The 21,168-nt window shown below is 47.3% G+C and overlaps 2 protein-coding genes across 2 annotated transcripts; both read left to right on the forward strand.

Moving 5' to 3' along the window:
* Positions 1 to 337: 337 nt before the first annotated feature.
* Positions 338 to 6,034, forward strand: LOC142864107 (ubiquitin carboxyl-terminal hydrolase 17-like protein 6). The gene is made up of 2 exons (XM_075997257.1): positions 338 to 1,757; positions 5,955 to 6,034. Exons 1-2 carry the CDS (start codon positions 338 to 340, stop codon positions 6,032 to 6,034), a joined length of 1,500 nt encoding a protein of 499 aa, XP_075853372.1.
* Positions 6,035 to 13,726: 7,692 nt separating this feature from the next.
* On the forward strand, positions 13,727 to 19,621 carry LOC142864108 (ubiquitin carboxyl-terminal hydrolase 17-like protein 6). The gene is made up of 2 exons (XM_075997258.1): positions 13,727 to 15,344; positions 19,542 to 19,621. The coding sequence occupies exons 1-2, from the start codon at positions 13,727 to 13,729 to the stop codon at positions 19,619 to 19,621; spliced, it is 1,698 nt and encodes a 565-aa protein (XP_075853373.1).
* The last annotated feature ends 1,547 nt before the right edge of the window (positions 19,622 to 21,168 follow it).

The following is a 21,168-nucleotide window of genomic DNA, read 5'->3' on the forward strand; positions in this document are numbered from 1 at the left end:
GAGGGTGCTGGTCGGATTATCTGGGGACTGCCAGAGAACACACCCTGAGGCTTCCTAATCCGATTGAGTGCTTGGACGTGACTGGTGGATGTTGTGCCTCGGGAGTGGGTGTGGTGAGTTGGGCTAGCTATAAAAAGGCTGATGTGGAGACGGACCTGCCATTCGAAGGCGCTCTCAGAAGGGAAAGCATCGTCCTTCCTCAACTTACGGTCCCAGCGGGGGCTTCGTGATCATCGCTCCCGGAAACATGAAGGCTGCTTCAGTCCTCCAGGGAGGGGAGCCTCCTTTCAATGCCTTTGCAAAACTCAAAATTTCTCAGCCAAATTTAGCTGACGATATGGATAACCCCAGTTGTTACCGACCTAAGAACTCTTCACTGTTATCTAAGAGAGATCCCGACCTGCATTTAAAACAGGCTCCTGGGACAAAGCCATTGGCTCCCAGGGACAAACTGCTGCTGACCTGGAAGAGACCTTATGGGGTTGGTGCTGGGCTCTGCAATGTGGGAAACACGTGCTACATGAATGCTGCACTGCAGTGCCTGACGTACACACCACCCCTCGCCAACTATGTGCTGTCCCAGGAGCATTCTCTAAGCTGTCGTCGTCAGGAATGCTGCATGCTGTGCACTATGGAAGCTCATGTCACCCGGGTGCTAACCCAGCCTGGCCAGGTGATCAAGCCCTCGCTGGCACTGGCTGCTGGCTTCCACAGATACGACCAGGAAGATGCCCATGAGTTTCTCATGTGCACTGTGGATGCCATGAAGAGAGCTTGTCTATCTGGGCACGAGCCCTTAGACGGTCACTCTGAGGACACAACCCTAATCCGTCAAATATTTGGAGGCTACTGGAGGTCTCAGATCAAGTGTCTGCACTGCCATGGCATTTCAGACACCTTTGAACCTTACCTGGACATCGCCTTGGATATCGAGGCAGCTCAGAGCCTCAACCAAGCTTTGCAATGGTTGGTGAAGCCCGAGCACCTGGACGGAGAGGATGCCTATCACTGTGGTACTTGTCTAAAGAAGGTCCCTGCGTCCAAGTCTCTGACTGTGCACACTGCCTCCAAGGTCCTGATGCTTGTGTTGAAAAGGTTCTCAGATGTCACAGGCAACAAAATTGCAAAAGAAGTGCAATATCCCGAGTGCCTTGACATGCAACCATACATGTCTCAGCGGAACAGAGGACCCCTTGTTTACCTCCTGTATGCTGTGCTGGTCCATGCTGGGAGCAGCTGTCAAAGTGGACATTACTTCTGCTATGTCAAAGCTGGGAATGGCCAGTGGTACAAAATGGATGATGCTAAGGTGACCGCCTGTCACATTTCTTCTGTCCTCAGTCAACCTGCCTACCTTCTCTTTTACATCCAGAAGAGTGAATTGGGGAGAGACGGTGGGTGTGCCTCCAGAGGGAAGAAACCAAGAGCCCGTGGGGCTGAAGACACGGACAAGGGAGCAACCCAACGGGAGCTCAAAAGTGACTCTGGCGTCAAGATTCCCGAGTTTGAGGAACGCTTGGAAAAGACAGCAACTACGGAGCTCTCCTTAGATCAGTGGAAGTGCCTCCTGGAACAAAACCGACCAAAGCCTGCGGTGAACTTCCGAAAAATTGAATCCACCCTGCCTTCCAATGCAGTTGTGATTCATCCACCAAAATACAAGACGGAGATGACAAAGGACAATAACTTGCTGCCCACATCAGACAAGGAAGAAAGAGACCAGGTGTCCCTGAAAGCTAGCAAAGTCCCTTGTGTGGGTGGGAGGGCCAGGGGTAGCAAGAGGAGGAACAAGCACGGCACAAGTTCTCTGGTTGTGTTCCAGTAATATCAGGATGAGAACTGATGCATGTGCAGTGACTCACACACACACACACACAAGTCAGTACTGGAGGAAGAAACTTGGAAATGAAGAGGTCCGGTTTGGCTACAAGCACCTGCAGCCATTGGTTCCTGGTGGCTGCATTCCAGGATGTGGCCACATATGTGAAATCTTTTCTTTGGATTTTTGAGTGTTCTGAACATTTGAAGGAACTTTCTACGTGCAGATGTTCACTGTATATGAAATTCATTGTGAATTCTGATTTTTAGGTTTTGAAGTGTAGGATTCCACTGTGAGGTTTTTAGAGTGTGTGGAATTTAATATGGAGTCTCATGATTTTCTGGTGGTGCTGTGTTAGTACTTGTTCTCACTTGTGGGTGGGTGTGAGATGTTTGCCTTTTGGTATCGTGGGATATCTGGGAATCATGTGCGACACTTTAAGTAATTGAAATAGGAGTAAGGTTTCAAGACACGTGTGATCGTTTTACCGCTCCAAGCCTTCAGCTGGTAAAGATTGTTCCATGGATTTTGGTGGGTTATCATATTAAGTGCAATGGTGTGTTCTCTGGATACAGTAGGCGGGAAAGTCTACATTTTTTCTAGATATGGTGCTCCTTGTGCTTCATGATCCAATATGGCCTTGTCTGTATGAGGTTATTAAATTTCATTGCAAAGCTGTAGTTTTAAAATCTGTTAAATGTTAATAAAATTCATCCCAATGTGACATAGGTACTGTAGTTCCTTTTTTCCCTCGGCAGCAGAGACTCATTCTTTACCCAGGGTGGAGCGGATGCAGTCGCAAGGTCACAGTTCACTGCTACCCCCAACTCCAGGCTTCAGACATCCTCCTGGCTCAGCTGCAACCACAGGCAGGTGACACCGTGCCTGGCGAATGTTTTGTTGTTGTGCATTTGGTGTCTCCCTATGTTGCAAAGAGCTTAATTTCTAAAACACCCCAGTTCAATTTCTTGGTAGTTATAGTCATCAATGTTTAATTATGTGAGAGCAATGAAAACCTTGGTAGCACCTTATTAGAAATACAGAAATCTATGGTAAAACTCACCCCTTATGAATCAAAAACATACACATTAACAATGTATCTTACATTTTCCTGGTTAGAGCTGCAACCCATACTATTAAGTGAAGTTTCCCAAGGATGCAAAAACAAGCACCACATATACTCACCAGCAAATTGGTATGAACTGAGCAGCACCTAAGTGGACACATAGGTACTACAGTAATAGGGTATTGGTCAGGTGGGAGGGGGAGGGGGAAACATATATAATGAGTGAGATGTGCGGCATCAGGGGGATGGTCATGCTGAAGACTCAGACCTGTTGGGGGAGGGGGGGACTGGGCATTTATTGAAACCTTAAAATCTGTACCCCCATAATATGCCGAAAAAAAAAACACATATCCTTCAATTATTAAATATAATTTTATGGAACCATAATAGACATATAATAAACTCTGTATTTTTAAAGTGTAAAAATAAAAATGTAATAATAATTTTTAAAAAACAATGTATCTGAGTGATGTTTGTGAAAATTCAAGTGTGGTAAGTGTTGGGTGCAGACTTATTCTCAATTGGGCTCACATTCAATGCAGTTGGTGAGCTTTAAATGACACTCACGCTTGTGTTCTAATCCCGAGATACCACTTTCATGTGTAGGAAAAATAAATTTTTGTGCATATACCTGTTTCATCTTGCACTTTGCATTTTTATTGAAATAAAATATAGTTCATATGAAATGCAGCATTTCAATCGTATTCACCTGAGCAGGATTCTGTGACATTCAGTGCATTCTCCTTCAGGTGTAACCCTAACCACCATCCACCTCCCAGGGACTTCTCGTTTTCCCAACTGAAACTCTATATGTATTAATCCTTAACTCCACGTTCTCCCTCTGGGAACTCCTTCCAAACTACAATTCTCCTTTGTGTCACCACGGATGTGACTGGTCTAGAGAACTCACATGGCATGAATCCTCAAGTATTTGTCCTTGGGTGACTGGCTGATGTTTCACCGTGCCTTGTGCCTCAAGGAAGTTTTTCTGAAATACCTCTAGAGAGCCAGATGGGTCTGTGTTTCTTGCATTTTCATTTCCATCTTCCACTTATTTGTACAGACACTGTGAACGTTGTTTTCACCCCTCTCATATTGGCTGACAGAAGCTTTATTACCACCAATTCTCCTCCCTTAGCAACCTTCAAAGAGGCCACTTTATCCATTGTTAAGGCCAAATGATGTTACGGGACACACATAGAAAAACACACACCCAAACACCCCATTGTTTTCATCCATTCATCCACTGTTGAATATTTGGGTGGTTTTCACTGTGTCCTTTCTGGAATTTTGGTAGAATGAGGAAAGGTATAGAAGTTTCTCTTAGAGCGTCTGCCTTTCAGTCTTTTGTCTATGTAGCTAAGAGGGACGTTTCTGCCTTATATGATAATTATCCATTTAATTTTGTGAGGAATGGTCGTGTGGTTTTCCACAGGAGTTTCCTCATTTTCTCATTCTCAGTAGCAATGTGCAGAGATTCTCATTCAATATATCCTTAACAATGGTTCTGAATCTCTGCTTTGACTGACTGATAGATTGAATGTCTCAAGCCTCAGAAGAGCAGAGCATTATCTCTTTGTATTTGGAGTAGTGTTTCCCTAATAAAGAAGGATTTTGAGCCTCCCTTCAAGAATTCATTGGCCATTTCATATCTTCTCTGGTGAAACGTCTACTTTTATACATTTTTGGGATTTAATTTGTTTCTAAGTCACAAACTTTTGTAATATTCTGGATACTCCTTCTTGATCAGAAATATATTTTGCAAATATTTTGTCGCCTCCTTTTGGTAGTTCCGTCATTGTTTTAGAGTGGCCTTGAAGCATAAAAGTTCTAATGTTGGCGTGGATGCAGAGAGATAGGAACACTCTCACGCTGCCGGTGGGACTGCAAACTAGTTCATTCTCTGTGGAAAGCAATATGGAGATTCCCTAAAGCGACTGGATCAACAAGTCTATCTAGCCTTTGATCCAGCAATCCCATGACTCGGCACCCTTCCAAAAGAACAAAAGTCACTCTAAGAAGAAGACACCTGCACTCGAATGTTCAGGGCAGCACAATTCACAATTGCAAAGAAGCGGAAACAACCCAAGTGCCCATCAATACATGAGTCGATTAATAAAACGTGGTATATGTGTGCCATGGAGTACTCTTCAGTTGTAGGAAACAACGGTGATGCAGCATCATTTGTTTATTCCTGGATAGAGCTGGAACCCATTCTATTAAGTGAAGTATCCCAAGAATGGAAATATAAGCATCACATGTACTCACCAGCAAATTGGTATTAAGTGATCAACACCTAAGTGGACATAAAGGAATAACATTTATCGTGTGTCGGGCAGGTGGCGGGAGAGGGGACGGTTATATACATTCATAGTGAATGCACTGCGCACCAACTGGGGGAAGGACATGCTTGAAGCTCTGACTCAAAGGAGGGTGTGGGCAAGGGTGATAGACATGACCCTAACATTTGTACCCCCACAATATGCTGGAGAAAAATAAAAAATGTTCCAATTTTGATACACCCCAATCTATTTATTTTCTTATGCCTGATTGTTGGTGTCATGTGCAAGAAATCCTTAGAAAATCCCGTGCCCTGAACATTGCCCCCATATGTTCTTCTACGTTGCATGGTTTACTTTGTACATTTAGTGTTTTCTGAATTTCAGGTTGTATTTCAGTATTTTGTGTCTAGGAATTTTATTTCTTTGGGTGTTTTTTTGTGTAAGGTCCAACTTTGGGGTTTCTTCGGATAGTCTAAGTTTCACGGCACCCTATTAGGCAAGGAATGCCCTTGTGCATAGAAAAGTTTTGACACCCTGGTGTCAGTGACTCAAACCCGTCCACCAGAGACGGCAGGGTTGTGTGTGGGTGTCTCTTCTACACCTTTGGTAGCAGCAGCCTGGGATTTTGACGTCATTTTGTCTCCAGAAGCTTGTACCCATGAGGGGAGCTCGGAGGTCACTCCTCCTGAGAGCAGAATCCCGGCAGAGACAGTTTTTCCTCACACTCTGCAGTGTCTGCTCCTGCCCTGCTGCTCCGTCCCAGTCCCCATGTCCTCCTTCCCCCCAGGACATGGGCGTTCCTCCCTGAGCAGCTATGGAATTGATTCTGGTAACATCTTGAAGTTCTCAGCACAGGGTGTGCAGTAAGGAGGGTGTGGACACAGAGCAGATGCCCAGTGAAGTTTGCATTAATAGGGGCATACACATAAATTTCCATAGGCTGCCTTCCTCAGACTCCTATTTTTATCTAAGTTTACTAGGACTCGGCAAAGGAAAGTGATGTTTTGGGGGGTGGGGGCGGCGGCGATGGGGGATCCTCTGGAGAACGACGCCTATTTGTCCTGGGGTGTGAGGGTCGGGGTGGAGGGGTCGTGTGCTGGGGTTTCTTTCCCAGCTCAGGAAGCTAAGTGTGGGGATCTGGCTGACCAGAACGAACAGCACACGGGTCCTTGTCCCCAGGTAAATCCACAGGTCCCTCCCACAATCTTAGTGGCTTGGGATCGGATGGAGATGCATTTTGCCTGAGATTCTGAATTGTTAAGGAGCCATTAGACCTGCCAGCCTCCTCATCACCTTCCATAAACTTCCACCTATAGAGATAGGTTTTACGTAATTTGCACTGGGATAAAGAAAAAATAGGACACGGCCTGGTATCGAGGTGACAATTTTATTGACAGAGAAGCAAAGTGCAAAGAGACTTTCATACAGTGACATTAGAGAACTCCAATGTACAAGGTGAAGAAATATCCCAAGCCTGGGTTCCCCTGACAACTTCCAGAGTCAAAGCCTCTCCCCTGAGGACGGGACAGGGCTTCAGAGATGAAGGACCCAGGCACCACCCAGACACCGCGAAGTACACACACTTGGACCCCAAGTACACAATGTCTCACTCGGAGTCAGTGTCCTCAGAGGACGAGGAAAGCCGAAGGTCCTCATACAGGACACTCGGGGGGACCCGGGCACAGTGAGCCTCAGACTTCTCTGGGGCGTGAGGGTTCTGGGCAGGAGGACCTGGCTTCTCAGGGAGGAGGCAGGAGGGAGCTGGCAGGAGCCTGGAGCTCCACTGTCCGCTGTCCAGTCTCCTGAAGGCCATCCTGAGGGGCTGGCCTGGAGCAGGGCTGGGTGACGGGAGACGGGGCTCGGTGCAGGCCTGGACAGGGCTCAGGAGACTTCTGCCATGTGGAGGCTGCAGGTCACTGCTGGGCACCTGGCTTGCACTCTTCCCGGTCCACTGAGGCGCCACTTTGCATTCAAGTCCAGCTTCTCTTGGTGGAGGCAGGTCAGCCCGCACAGGGCTCAGCTTCGGCCTCTGAGTGCTCTTCTGAGGTGTCTCCAAGGGGTTTCGTCTGGGTTTCTTTGGAGGACGCTGGCAAGTCCGGGTGGGGGTCTCTGCAGGTCTCTTGCCGGGTGCCCTGATGCTGAGATTGAAGTCTTGGCCCGAGCTCCGTGTGGCAGGCGGTGGGCAGGGCTGTGAGATCAGAACAGGACGCTTGTGCCCTGCCTGGGGCTTGAGGACGTCTCCCAGGACAGGGGTTGTGGAGGCAGCGTGGGGAGCTCCAAGGAAGCTGCGGTCACCTCTGCTCGGGGCCAGCCTGTCAATGGCGAGAGGGTCCTGGCCGTAGCGCTTGAACGCAGGCTTCGGGGTCTCTGTGAGGAGCCCTGCCTGTCCTCTATCTGGTCCACTACTGCAGAAGGAGCTCAGTCTCTGCATTGCCATGGGAGACAGTGAGGAGAACGTGGAGCTCATGTCATCCCTGGCAGGTGGCTGGCTTCTAAGAGGAGGGTCCAGGGCAGGCCTGTCGTTGGTTGTGTAGACCGGCACGGGTCTGCTCGGAATCTGTAGGAAAAGGCAGAACACACGTTAGAAACTCCTCACCGACGACTCAACATGAAAATCAACCACATAGGATTAGAAACGAGGATCCAAGCAACTTAGATGTCACGATGACCTAATTATGAGAAGTCATTCTAAATATGGACAGGCTCTCCACCTGGGGTGATCGGGACAAGTACAGAATGAACGGGATCCCGGACTAGGTCCTATTCCACAGGGTGGTCTTCAAATCAGCGCCCCCTCTGCAGGACCTTGAAACACACGTTTCATCCCATGGAGTGTAACTGCCTCATGTTCTTCAGAGAGCAGTTGGGTGGGTGAGGAGGCGGGACAGGGAATTTCGGAATATTTATCCACTCAAGAGATGTGTGTTTCTGGATGTAGGATTCTGGCTTTTGCAATAATCTGGTAACAGATTTGCACGTGCCCCCACACACATAGCGTTGGGAGGCTTGGAAGTAAATTTGCTGAAACGAGGAAATGGGGAAAATGACATCTGAGAGGGACACAAACTGGAATCAGCTTGGCCCCAAAGGATTTCTAACTAACACTCGCTCGGGGGTAAGGACTAGAACTAGGACTAGACACAGCGGGGCCTGGAGGGACACGCAGCGGGGGTGCCCAGCAGGCCCAGGGAGCAGGGACCAGGGCCACACTCACCCTCAGGTAGGCACAAGGTTGCGGCACTTCCTTGCAGTCCTGCTGGGGCCTCCCTTGGGGTGTCCTGGGAAACGCCTGCAGGACAGACTTCCTCTGCTGCTGCTCCTGCCTGCGGAACAAAGGGTGTGATCAACACCCAGGGATTTCCCGTCCACACATGGAGGAATCCTTTTGGGGGCAGGGTCCCAGTGACTGTTTGGGTGTGACACAGGTGTTGAAGCCCCGTGACCTGGGCTAAAGCTGCACCTTCCCTCTTGTCAGATCCCTGCCCTACTCCAGGCAGCCCTCCGGGTTTTCCCAGCAAGGACTTTCCTGAAGTCTCCACACCCTTTCTGCCGGTCATGTGCACAAGCTCAGCAGCTGCTCCGGCCTCCCCTTCCTGAATGTGCAGGAGGAGAAAGAGCTCCTGGGGCAGGAGAGCTACCCGAAAGGGACCTCCTGGCCCTTTGTCCCCAGTGCTGTTTTCCTTGCCTGGACGAGGCTGTGCACGAGGTGTGAGAAGGAGACACACCACCTTTTGGGGGTCCAGGGCCCAGGCAGCGGCTACACCTCCCCCATGGCTCACCTCGGTCTCTGCTCCTTCTCCCTCTCACTCTGGTCGAGTGACACTGGGTCCTGGAGATCATGGGGCTTCCGGGGTGCCAGGTTCTCCTTCCCCCTATTGGGGCCCAAGGGCTGCGGCGCCAGGGCTCCACCCCAGCGCTTCATGGGGCACCTGGTGCTTCTGGCCGTGTGTCCAAAAGCCCCACAGTCCCTGCACTTGACCTGTGGGTGAACAAGGACAGTGGTCAGCGAGCGATTCAGCAGCAGTCAGGGGCAGCCGTCCAACGGCAACGTAAGGACAGAGTTTCCATTCAGACCTGAATATTGCTTTTAGGGAGGTGAGCGGCACAAGTAGCCAATTAGGTGCTTGCACACTCGAGCCAGGACGTCATAACCAAAAGCACCCGTTAGGAAGGGCATTAGGAGTAGAGATTAAAGGTTCTAGGGGTGGGCGCCATGAACCAGATCTCAGCACCAGGACAAAATCCTGGCTGCACGTGAACTCACTGGGAGCTGAGTTTGGTCCTCAGAGTCTCTGACAGACTCCCCTGATGGGCAGGAGGCCTCGGGCAGGGCCATCCTTGGGTAGGAATGAAAACTGGCTCATGGTGTCAGAATTTTCTACAGTCACCCCCCGACTCTGAGGTCCGTGTGTCCCCTGATCCCCAAAGATCGTCGTCTCCACTTACCCTGGGATTCTCCTCCTCGGGTCGGGGAGCCCTGGGCCCTGCGGGTCCCCTCTGCTGCTTCCTCATAGTCTGGGCTCTGCTGAGTGTGTTCTTCTCAGACTGTGGGTAGTGACCCGCCACCCGTCTCATCTCCCGGCAGCTTGAGGTTGGATGACCTCAGGGGTGGACCTTTGGATCTGCTGAGTAAAAGAAAAAAAAAAGATCGTTAAGAGCACTATGAATTCGCATAGTGCAAAAAATTCCCGCGACACCTTCTTCCCCTTAAGGAAGCCATGTCAGCCACTTCCTCAAGTCCTTTCCTCACAAAGTGGACTCTCATTCCCTGATGTGTTACATTCCTCTCCTATCATTACCGATCCCCAAAATAGGGCCCTGTCTTAGACCTGACGTACTGAAACGATCAATTTAGGTTTTTACCCCAGAATCGTTGACGCTGCAGACTTTGATAAGCTCTATGACACTTTCCTCTATGAGTGAGATGAAGGACAATATTTTCCAGGAGCGACAAAAAATCGAAGCTACAGAAAATGGGATCCAGAATCGTGGGGCACAAATATTTGAAAATCTGAAATCAAACATGCTTTCCTGTTACCTTTTGAATTGTCACTATCGATGGTAAAATATTCACTTTCCTAACTCAAATTCACACGCAAATGTAATTTTCCCCTGCTCTGCTGCAAGTTTATGGTCTACAGTCTTTCAATAACTGTCCTATCTCCACAAGCCCACCCTCTATGTATTTTCTAAAATGTGAACTGTTTGAAGAAACGAAGGAGAACTGAAATATTCAGCCTTTACTGCTTACGGACAAAAGCACAACGTTTCCAAAACCGTTTCCCTACAAAGTCGGGGGTGGGGGGGGTGTATTTCCTTAGGAATGTGAATTTTTGTGAGATAATTGACATTTAACTCAAGTATTTTAGGTCTCTTTTCAAAGAAGTACAATCATAAAAACAGAATACCTATCTTTGACCTACAACCTGAATATCATGTATTTCTTGTACTCTACTAATTTTCTGAAGACATCAGTGCAAGTCACCAACCTGAAGTGCGGGGACCCCCTGTTGTCTGTCAGTGGGTTCTCAGAGGAGGGGAGCCTACTGCGGGGCCAGCTCTGCGCCGGGTGTGCTGCAGCAGCCGGGACTCCTGGGCAAGGGGCACTGAGGGAGGCTTCCTGTCTGAGCCGACTTTTATACAGTTCCGTGGGTTGGCAGTTGTGGGTGTGACCTGACCTAATCAGCGTAATCCAGTTACGTTTCCATTAATGGTCCCGGGAACGGAAGCACTCCTCTTTGTCGTTTGCCATTTGGAAGCCTATTTACAACAAATGTATTGGTATACCTGCACGGTTTTAAGAACATATGCTTTCTTTAGGAAAATTAAAGTTTTGTACATACACCTGTTTCATCTTGCACTTTGCATTTTTATTGAGCTGAAATGTACTTAATATTAGATGAAGCATTTTAATTGTATTTCCATTTGTGATTCCCCGAGATTCATTGCATTCACCTTGAGGTGTAACCCTAACCACCGTCCTCTGGAACTTCTCATTTTCCCAACTGAAACTCGGCAATGTTCAAACCTTCACTCCACGTTTTCCCTCTGGGAAATCCTTCTACACTACAGTTCTCCTTTCTGTCACCATGGAAGTGACTGGTCTGGAGACCTCTCCTGACATGAATCCTCAAGTATTTGCCCTTGAGTGACTGGCTGATTTTTCACCTTGCCTTGTGACTCCAAGGATTGCTCCTAAAATGCCTCTAGAGAGGCAGATGGAGCTCTGTTTTCTGCATCTTCATTTCCGTCTTCTACTTATGTGTACAGACACGGTGAACGTCGTTTTCACCTCTGCAATGTTGGTGGATAGAAGCTTCATTTCCACTCTCTCTCCTCCATTAGCAACCTGAATACAGACAACTTTATTTTCAAGGCTCAACGATGTTCCGTGACACACACAGGAAAACACACACCCAAACGCCACAGTTTTTAAATCCATTCATCCACCGTTGAATCTTTGGTTTCTTTTCGCCCTTGATGTTGTGAACTTTGATAATATGAACAACGATGCACAAATATTTCTTTGAGTGTCTGCTTTTCAATCCTTTGTGTATATACATAGGAGTTCCGTTTCTGGATCATGTGATGATTATGTGTTTAACTTTGTAATGAATGGTCATGTTGTTTTGGACAGGAATTTCATCATGTTCTCTTTCTGAATACCAATGTAAGGAGATTCCATTGTTCTACCTCCTTAACAGCGCTTCTTGGTCTCCGCTTTGATTGATCGGTTGGTTGATTGATTGATTGACTCTTTAGCCACCCTCACAGTAGCAGAGCATTATCTCATTGTATTTTGATTAGTGCTTCCCTAATATATAACGATATTGATCATCCGTTTATGAATTCATTGGCCATTGTGCATCTTTTCTAGGAAAAATGCTATTTTTGTACCTTTTGCTTTTAATTTTGTTTTAAGTTGCATACAAGTTTTAATATTCTGGTTACCTGGTCCTTTATCGCATATAAAATTGGCAAATAATTTCTCCCATCCTATGCGTTTTATTGTTACTCATTTCCTGGTGGCCATGATGAATAAAAGTTTTAATGTAGCTAAACCCCAATTTACTTGCTTTTTTCTTTTGTGCCTATTCTTTGGTGTTATATCCAAGAAATCCCCAGAAATTCAGTGCCGAGAACACATCCCCCATGTCATCTTCTAAACGGTTCATCGTTTACTTTGTATATTTACTTGTTCATCAATTTAAAGATACACTTTCGTATTTTCTGCCAGGTAATTTTGTTATTTTGTGTCGTATTTGTTTAGGGTCAAACTTTGAAGGTTTCCTGCGGATATCAGAGTTTCACAATCCTGTATTTTATAAAGACGACTGCACTTTCTCCATAAGAGTTTGGACACCCTTGTATCAATCACTCAACCCAGTGCACCACAGACGGCAGGGGCTGTATCTGGGCTACGGATTCTGTTCCTTTGATCTCTAGGTTTGATCTTGTGCCAGCAACGCAGTGACTTATTAATGTAGTTTGTAGTAAGATATAAAATCAGGAAGGAAGAGTCCAAATTCTGCTTATCAACATCCTAAGGCATTTTAGTGCTTCGCACATGTAAACGCATGAAAGTATAGATACACACACACGCACACACACAGACACACAAACGCACACAGAGGCATACACACGTCACTTCTCCCCATGTTATCCCTTCTCTTTCTGTTGGAAGAAGCCAGACAGAGGGAAACCCACCACCGTGACTCAGAGGTACTCTCAGGGTATTTCAGGACAATACTGATATCGGAATCTGCTTCCGGTGTTCAATAAATAGTAACGTGGATTAGGCCCATGGGATTCCCACCAGAATACAAGGGACCCCACTGTAATCCCCCTGAGGCCATTAATGGTTTGGATCTGATTGTTGACCTTTTACCTAGTGAGTGGGTGTGCTGGCTGTAGCGGCAGGCCTGAGCCATGGAAGGGGTGACGAGATTTCGAAACTGCACTTTGGAGTCTGAGAAGCAGAGGCATCTTTCTGTGACTTGAGGGCTGAGTGTGGAAATTTACATTATTTTGTGGATATCGAAGTTTCAGAGCAGCCTTTTTTGAAAACACTATCCTGTCCACACTGAAAAGTGTTATTACCCACGCACCAATCATTCACTCTATTGACCATAGAAGGAGGGCTATTTCTGGGCCTTTTGCTCTATTCCATTGGTCTCTATGTCTGATCTTACACCAGTGCCATTCTGCCTTAGGAACTGTAGCTTTGCAATGAGAAATAAAATCTCGAAGCGTGAGTCCGACTTGTTATTCAATATCTAACGTTCCCCCATTATTGTTTTCAAAGGGCTAGGACAAATATATGCCCACCACCCCACCCTTGTTAAATCCCGATTAAGGGTACTTAATCGGGATCCTGCTAGTTCAATCTGCCCCAGGTGTTGCACAAATAGTAATGGGGAGGGTGCTGGTCGGATTATCTGGGGACTGCCAGAGAACACACCCTGAGGCTCCCTAATCCGATTGAGTGCTTGGACGTGACTGGTGGATGTTGTGCCTCGGGAGTGGGTGTGGTGAGTCGGGCTAGCTATAAAAAGGCTGATGTGGAGACGGACCTGCCATTTGAAGGCGCTCTCAGAAGGGAAAGCATCGTCCTTCCTCAACTTACGGTCCCAGCGGGAGAGCTTCGTGATCATCGCTCCCGGAAACATGAAGGCTGCTTCAGTCCTCCAGGGAGGGGAGCCTCCTTTCAATGCCTTTGCAAAACTCAAAATTTCTCAGCCAAATTTAGCTGACGATAGAGATAGCCCCAGGTGTTACCGACCTAAGAACTCTTCAATGTTATCTAAGAGAGATCCCGACCTGCATTTGAAACAGGCTCCTGGGACAAAGCCATTGGCTCCCAGGGACAAACTGCTGCTGACCTGGAAGAGACCTTATGGGGTTGGTGCTGGGCTCTGCAATGTGGGAAACACGTGCTACATGAATGCTGCACTGCAGTGCCTGACGTACACACCACCCCTCGCCAACTATGTGCTGTCCCAGGAGCATTCTCTAAGCTGTCGTCGTCAGGAATGCTGCATGCTGTGCACTATGGAAGCTCATGTCACCCGGGTGCTAACCCAGCCTGGCCAGGTGATCAAGCCCTCGCTGGCACTGGCTGCTGGCTTCCACAGATACGACCAGGAAGATGCCCATGAGTTTCTCATGTGCACTGTGGATGCCATGAAGAAAGCTTGTCTGTCTGGGCACGAGCCCTTAGACGGTCACTCTGAGGACACAACCCTAATCCGTCAAATATTTGGAGGCTACTGGAGGTCTCAGATCAAGTGTCTGCACTGCCATGGCATTTCAGACACCTTTGAACCTTACCTGGACATCGCCTTGGATATCGAGGCAGCTCAGAGCCTCAACCAAGCCTTGCAATGGTTGGTGAAGCCCGAGCACCTGGACGGAGAGGATGCCTATCACTGTGGTACTTGTCTAAAGAAGGTCCCTGCGTCCAAGTCTCTGACTGTGCACACTGCCTCCAAGGTCCTGATGCTTGTGTTGAAAAGGTTCTCAGATGTCACAGGCAACAAAATTGCAAAAGAAGTGCAATATCCCGAGTGCCTTGACATGCAACCATACATGTCTCAGCGCAACAGAGGACCCCTTGTTTACCTCCTGTATGCTGTGCTGGTCCATGCTGGGAGCAGCTGTCAAAGTGGACATTACTTCTGCTATGTCAAAGCTGGGAATGGCCAGTGGTACAAAATGGATGATGCTAAGGTGACCGCCTGTCACATTTCTTCTGTCCTCAGTCAACCTGCCTACCTTCTCTTTTACATCCAGAAGAGTGAATTGGGGAGAGACGGTGGGTGTGCCTCCAGAGGGAAGAAACCAAGAGCCCGTGGGGCTGAAGACACGGACAAGGGAGCAACCCAACGGGAGCTCAAAAGTGACTCTGGCGTCAAGATTCCCGAGTTTGAGGAACGCTTGGAAAAGACAGCAACTACGGAGCTCTCCTTAGATCAGTGGAAGTGCCTCCTGGAACAAAACCGACCAAAGCCTGCGGTGAACTTCCGAAAAATTGAATCCACCCTGCCTTCCAATGCAGTTGTGATTCATCCACCAAAATACAAGACGGAGATGACAAAGGACAATAACTTGCTGCCCACATCAGACAAGGAAGAAAGAGACCAGGTGTCCCTGAAAGCTAGCAAAGTCCCTTGTGTGGGTGGGAGGGCCAGGGGTAGCAAGAGGAGGAACAAGCACGGCACAAGTTCTCTGGTTGTGTTCCAGTAATATCAGGATGAGAACTGATGCATGTGCAGTGACTCACACACACACACACACAAGTCAGTACTGGAGGAAGAAACTTGGAAATGAAGAGGTCCGGTTTGGCTACAAGCACCTGCAGCCATTGGTTCCTGGTGGCTGCATTCCAGGATGTGGCCACATATGTGAAATCTTTTCTTTGGATTTTTGAGTGTTCTGAACATTTGAAGGAACTTTCTACGTGCAGATGTTCACTGTATATGAAATTCATTGTGAATTCTGATTTTTAGGTTTTGAAGTGTAGGATTCCACTGTGAGGTTTTTAGAGTGTGTGGAATTTAATATGGAGTCTCATGATTTTCTGGTGGTGCTGTGTTAGTACTTGTTCTCACTTGTGGGTGGGTGTGAGATGTTTGCCTTTTGGTATCGTGGGATATCTGGGAATCATGTGCGACACTTTAAGTAATTGAAATAGGAGTAAGGTTTCAAGACACGTGTGATCGTTTTACCGCTCCAAGCCTTCAGCTGGTAAAGATTGTTCCATGGATTTTGGTGGGTTATCATATTAAGTGCAATGGTGTGTTCTCTGGATACAGTAGGCGGGAAAGTCTACATTTTTTCTAGATATGGTGCTCCTTGTGCTTCATGATCCAATATGGCCTTGTCTGTATGAGGTTATTAAATTTCATTGCAAAGCTGTAGTTTTAAAATCTGTTAAATGTTAATAAAATTCATCCCAATGTGACATAGGTACTGTAGTTCCTTTTTTCCCTCGGCAGCAGAGACTCATTCTTTACCCAGGGTGGAGCGGATGCAGTCGCAAGGTCACAGTTCACTGCTACCCCCAACTCCAGGCTTCAGACATCCTCCTGGCTCAGCTGCAACCACAGGCAGGTGACACCGTGCCTGGCGAATGTTTTGTTGTTGTGCATTTGGTGTCTCCCTATGTTGCAAAGAGCTTAATTTCTAAAACACCCCAGTTCAATTTCTTGGTAGTTATAGTCATCAATGTTTAATTATGTGAGAGCAATGAAAACCTTGGTAGCACCTTATTAGAAATACAGAAATCTATGGTAAAACTCACCCCTTATGAATCAAAAACATACACATTAACAATGTATCTTACATTTTCCTGGTTAGAGCTGCAACCCATACTATTAAGTGAAGTTTCCCAAGGATGCAAAAACAAGCACCACATATACTCACCAGCAAATTGGTATGAACTGAGCAGCACCTAAGTGGACACATAGGTACTACAGTAATAGGGTATTGGTCAGGTGGGAGGGGGAGGGGGAAACATATATAATGAGTGAGATGTGCGGCATCAGGGGGATGGTCATGCTGAAGACTCAGACTTGTTGGGGGAGGGGGGGACTGGGCATTTATTGAAACCTTAAAATCTGTACCCCCATAATATGCCGAAAAAAAAAACACATATCCTTCAATTATTAAATATAATTTTATGGAACCATAATAGACATATAATAAACTCTGTATTTTTAAAGTGTAAAAATAAAAATGTAATAATAATTTTTAAAAAACAATGTATCTGAGTGATGTTTGTGAAAATTCAAGTGTGGTAAGTGTTGGGTGCAGACTTATTCTCAATTGGGCTCACATTCAATGCAGTTGGTGAGCTTTAAATGACACTCACGCTTGTGTTCTAATCCCGAGATACCACTTTCATGTGTAGGAAAAATAAATTTTTGTGCATATACCTGTTTCATCTTGCACTTTGCATTTTTATTGAAATAAAATATAGTTAATATGAAATGCAGCATTTCAATCGTATTCACCTGAGCAGGATTCTGTGACATTCAGTGCATTCTCCTTCAGGTGTAACCCTAACCACCATCCACCTCCCAGGGACTTCTCGTTTTCCCAACTGAAACTCTATATGTATTAATCCTTAACTCCACGTTCTCCCTCTGGGAACTCCTTCCAAACTACAATTCTCCTTTGTGTCACCACGGATGTGACTGGTCTAGAGAACTCACATGGCATGAATCCTCAAGTATTTGTCCTTGGGTGACTGGCTGATGTTTCACCGTGCCTTGTGCCTCAAGGAAGTTTTTCTGAAATACCTCTAGAGAGCCAGATGGGTCTGTGTTTCTTGCATTTTCATTTCCATCTTCCACTTATTTGTACAGACACTGTGAACGTTGTTTTCACCCCTCTCATATTGGCTGACAGAAGCTTTATTACCACCAATTCTCCTCCCTTAGCAACCTTCAAAGAGGCCACTTTATCCATTGTTAAGGCCAAATGATGTTACGGGACACACATAGAAAAACACACACCCAAACACCCCATTGTTTTCATCCATTCATCCACTGTTGAATATTTGGGTGGTTTTCACTGTGTCCTTTCTGGAATTTTGGTAGAATGAGGAAAGGTATAGAAGTTTCTCTTAGAGCGTCTGCCTTTCAGTCTTTTGTCTATGTAGCTAAGAGGGACGTTTCTGCCTTATATGATAATTATCCATTTAATTTTGTGAGGAATGGTCGTGTGGTTTTCCACAGGAGTTTCCTCATTTTCTCATTCTCAGTAGCAATGTGCAGAGATTCTCATTCAATATATCCTTAACAATGGTTCTGAATCTCTGCTTTGACTGACTGATAGATTGAATGTCTCAAGCCTCAGAAGAGCAGAGCATTATCTCTTTGTATTTGGAGTAGTGTTTCCCTAATAAAGAAGGATTTTGAGCCTCCCTTCAAGAATTCATTGGCCATTTCATATCTTCTCTGGTGAAACGTCTACTTTTATACATTTTTGGGATTTAATTTGTTTCTAAGTCACAAACTTTTGTAATATTCTGGATACTCCTTCTTGATCAGAAATATATTTTGCAAATATTTTGTCGCCTCCTTTTGGTAGTTCCGTCATTGTTTTAGAGTGGCCTTGAAGCATAAAAGTTCTAATGTTGGCGTGGATGCAGAGAGATAGGAACACTCTCACGCTGCCGGTGGGACTGCAAACTAGTTCATTCTCTGTGGAAAGCAATATGGAGATTCCCTAAAGCGACTGGATCAACAAGTCTATCTAGCCTTTGATCCAGCAATCCCATGACTCGGCACCCTTCCAAAAGAACAAAAGTCACTCTAAGAAGAAGACACCTGCACTCGAATGTTCAGGGCAGCACAATTCACAATTGCAAAGAAGCGGAAACAACCCAAGTGCCCATCAATACATGAGTCGATTAATAAAACGTGGTATATGTGTGCCATGGAGTACTCTTCAGTTGTAGGAAACAACGGTGATGCAGCATCATTTGTTTATTCCTGGATAGAGCTGGAACCCATTCTATTAAGTGAAGTATCCCAAGAATGGAAATATAAGCATCACATGTACTCACCAGCAAATTGGTATTAAGTGATCAACACCTAAGTGGACATAAAGGAATAACATTTATCGTGTGTCGGGCAGGTGGCGGGAGAGGGGACGGTTATATACATTCATAGTGAATGCACTGCGCACCAACTGGGGGAAGGACATGCTTGAAGCTCTGACTCAAAGGAGGGTGTGGGCAAGGGTGATAGACATGACCCTAACATTTGTACCCCCACAATATGCTGGAGAAAAATAAAAAATGTTCCAATTTTGATACACCCCAATCTATTTATTTTCTTATGCCTGATTGTTGGTGTCATGTGCAAGAAATCCTTAGAAAATCCCGTGCCCTGAACATTGCCCCCATATGTTCTTCTACGTTGCATGGTTTACTTTGTACATTTAGTGTTTTCTGAATTTCAGGTTGTATTTCAGTATTTTGTGTCTAGGAATTTTATTTCTTTGGGTGTTTTTTTGTGTAAGGTCCAACTTTGGGGTTTCTTCGGATAGTCTAAGTTTCACGGCACCCTATTAGGCAAGGAATGCCCTTGTGCATAGAAAAGTTTTGACACCCTGGTGTCAGTGACTCAAACCCGTCCACCAGAGACGGCAGGGTTGTGTGTGGGTGTCTCTTCTACACCTTTGGTAGCAGCAGCCTGGGATTTTGACGTCATTTTGTCTCCAGAAGCTTGTACCCATGAGGGGAGCTCGGAGGTCACTCCTCCTGAGAGCAGAATCCCGGCAGAGACAGTTTTTCCTCACACTCTGCAGTGTCTGCTCCTGCCCTGCTGCTCCGTCCCAGTCCCCATGTCCTCCTTCCCCCCAGGACATGGGCGTTCCTCCCTGAGCAGCTATGGAATTGATTCTGGTAACATCTTGAAGTTCTCAGCACAGGGTGTGCAGTAAGGAGGGTGTGGACACAGAGCAGATGCCCAGTGAAGTTTGCATTAATAGGGGCATACACATAAATTTCCATAGGCTGCCTTCCTCAGACTCCTATTTTTATCTAAGTTTACTAGGACTCGGCAAAGGAAAGTGATGTTTTGGGGGGTGGGGGCGGCGGCGATGGGGGATCCTCTGGAGAACGACGCCTATTTGTCCTGGGGTGTGAGGGTCGGGGTGGAGGGGTCGTGTGCTGGGGTTTCTTTCCCAGCTCAGGAAGCTAAGTGTGGGGATCTGGCTGACCAGAACGAACAGCACACGGGTCCTTGTCCCCAGGTAAATCCACAGGTCCCTCCCACAATCTTAGTGGCTTGGGATCGGATGGAGATGCATTTTGCCTGAGATTCTGAATTGTTAAGGAGCCATTAGACCTGCCAGCCTCCTCATCACCTTCCATAAACTTCCACCTATAGAGATAGGTTTTACGTAATTTGCACTGGGATAAAGAAAAAATAGGACACGGCCTGGTATCGAGGTGACAATTTTATTGACAGAGAAGCAAAGTGCAAAGAGACTTTCATACAGTGACATTAGAGAACGCCAATGTACAAGGTGAAGAAATATCCCAAGCCTGGGTTCCCCTGACAACTTCCAGAGTCAAAGCCTCTCCCCTGAGGACGGGACAGGGCTTCAGAGATGAAGGACCCAGGCACCACCCAGACACCGCGAAGTACACACACTTGGACCCCAAGTACACAATGTCTCACTCGGAGTCAGTGTCCTCAGAGGACGAGGAAAGCCGAAGGTCCTCATACAGGACACTCGGGGGGACCCGGGCACAGTGAGCCTCAGACTTCTCTGGGGCGTGAGGGTTCTGGGCAGGAGGACCTGGCTTCTCAGGGAGGAGGCAGGAGGGAGCTGGCAGGAGCCTGGAGCTCCACTGTCCGCTGTCCAGTCTCCTGAAGGCCATCCTGAGGGGCTGGCCTGGAGCAGGGCTGGGTGACGGGAGACGGGGCTCGGTGCAGGCCTGGACAGGGCTCAGGAGACTTCTGCCATGTGGAGGCTGCAGGTCACTGCTGGGCACCTGGCTTGCACTCTTCCCGGTCCACTGAGGCGCCACTTTGCATTCAAGTCCAGCTTCTCTTGGTGGAGGCAGGTCAGCCCGCACAGGGCTCAGCTTCGGCCTCTGAGTGCTCTTCTGAGGTGTCTCCAAGGGGTTTCGTCTGGGTTTCTTTGGAGGACGCTGGCAAGTCCGGGTGGGGGTCTCTGCAGGTCTCTTGCCGGGTGCCCTGATGCTGAGATTGAAGTCTTGGCCCGAGCTCCGTGTGGCAGGCGGTGGGCAGGGCTGTGAGATCAGAACAGGACGCTTGTGCCCTGCCTGGGGCTTGAGGACGTCTCCCAGGACAGGGGTTGTGGAGGCAGCGTGGGGAGCTCCAAGGAAGCTGCGGTCACCTCTGCTCGGGGCCAGCCTGTCAATGGCGAGAGGGTCCTGGCCGTAGCGCTTGAACGCAGGCTTCGGGGTCTCTGTGAGGAGCCCTGCCTGTCCTCTATCTGGTCCACTACTGCAGAAG

Source organism: Microcebus murinus, chromosome 24 (genome assembly GCF_040939455.1).
Source record: "Microcebus murinus isolate Inina chromosome 24, M.murinus_Inina_mat1.0, whole genome shotgun sequence".
Lineage (NCBI taxonomy): Eukaryota > Metazoa > Chordata > Mammalia > Primates > Cheirogaleidae > Microcebus > Microcebus murinus.

What these genes read in the sequence shown, in the direction of transcription:
- LOC142864107 (XM_075997257.1), top strand. Translation starts at nt 338, where the DNA reads ATGGATAACCCCAGTTGTTACCGACCTAAGAACTCTTCACTGTTATCT. An exon ending in TAGCAAAGTCCCTTGTGTGG is followed by an intron (nt 1,758 to 5,954) that starts GTGGGAGGGCCA and finishes CCTTCCCCCCAG; the next exon opens with GACATGGGCGTTCCTCCCTG.
- LOC142864108 (XM_075997258.1), top strand. Translation starts at nt 13,727, where the DNA reads ATGTGGAGACGGACCTGCCATTTGAAGGCGCTCTCAGAAGGGAAAGCA. An exon ending in TAGCAAAGTCCCTTGTGTGG is followed by an intron (nt 15,345 to 19,541) that starts GTGGGAGGGCCA and finishes CCTTCCCCCCAG; the next exon opens with GACATGGGCGTTCCTCCCTG.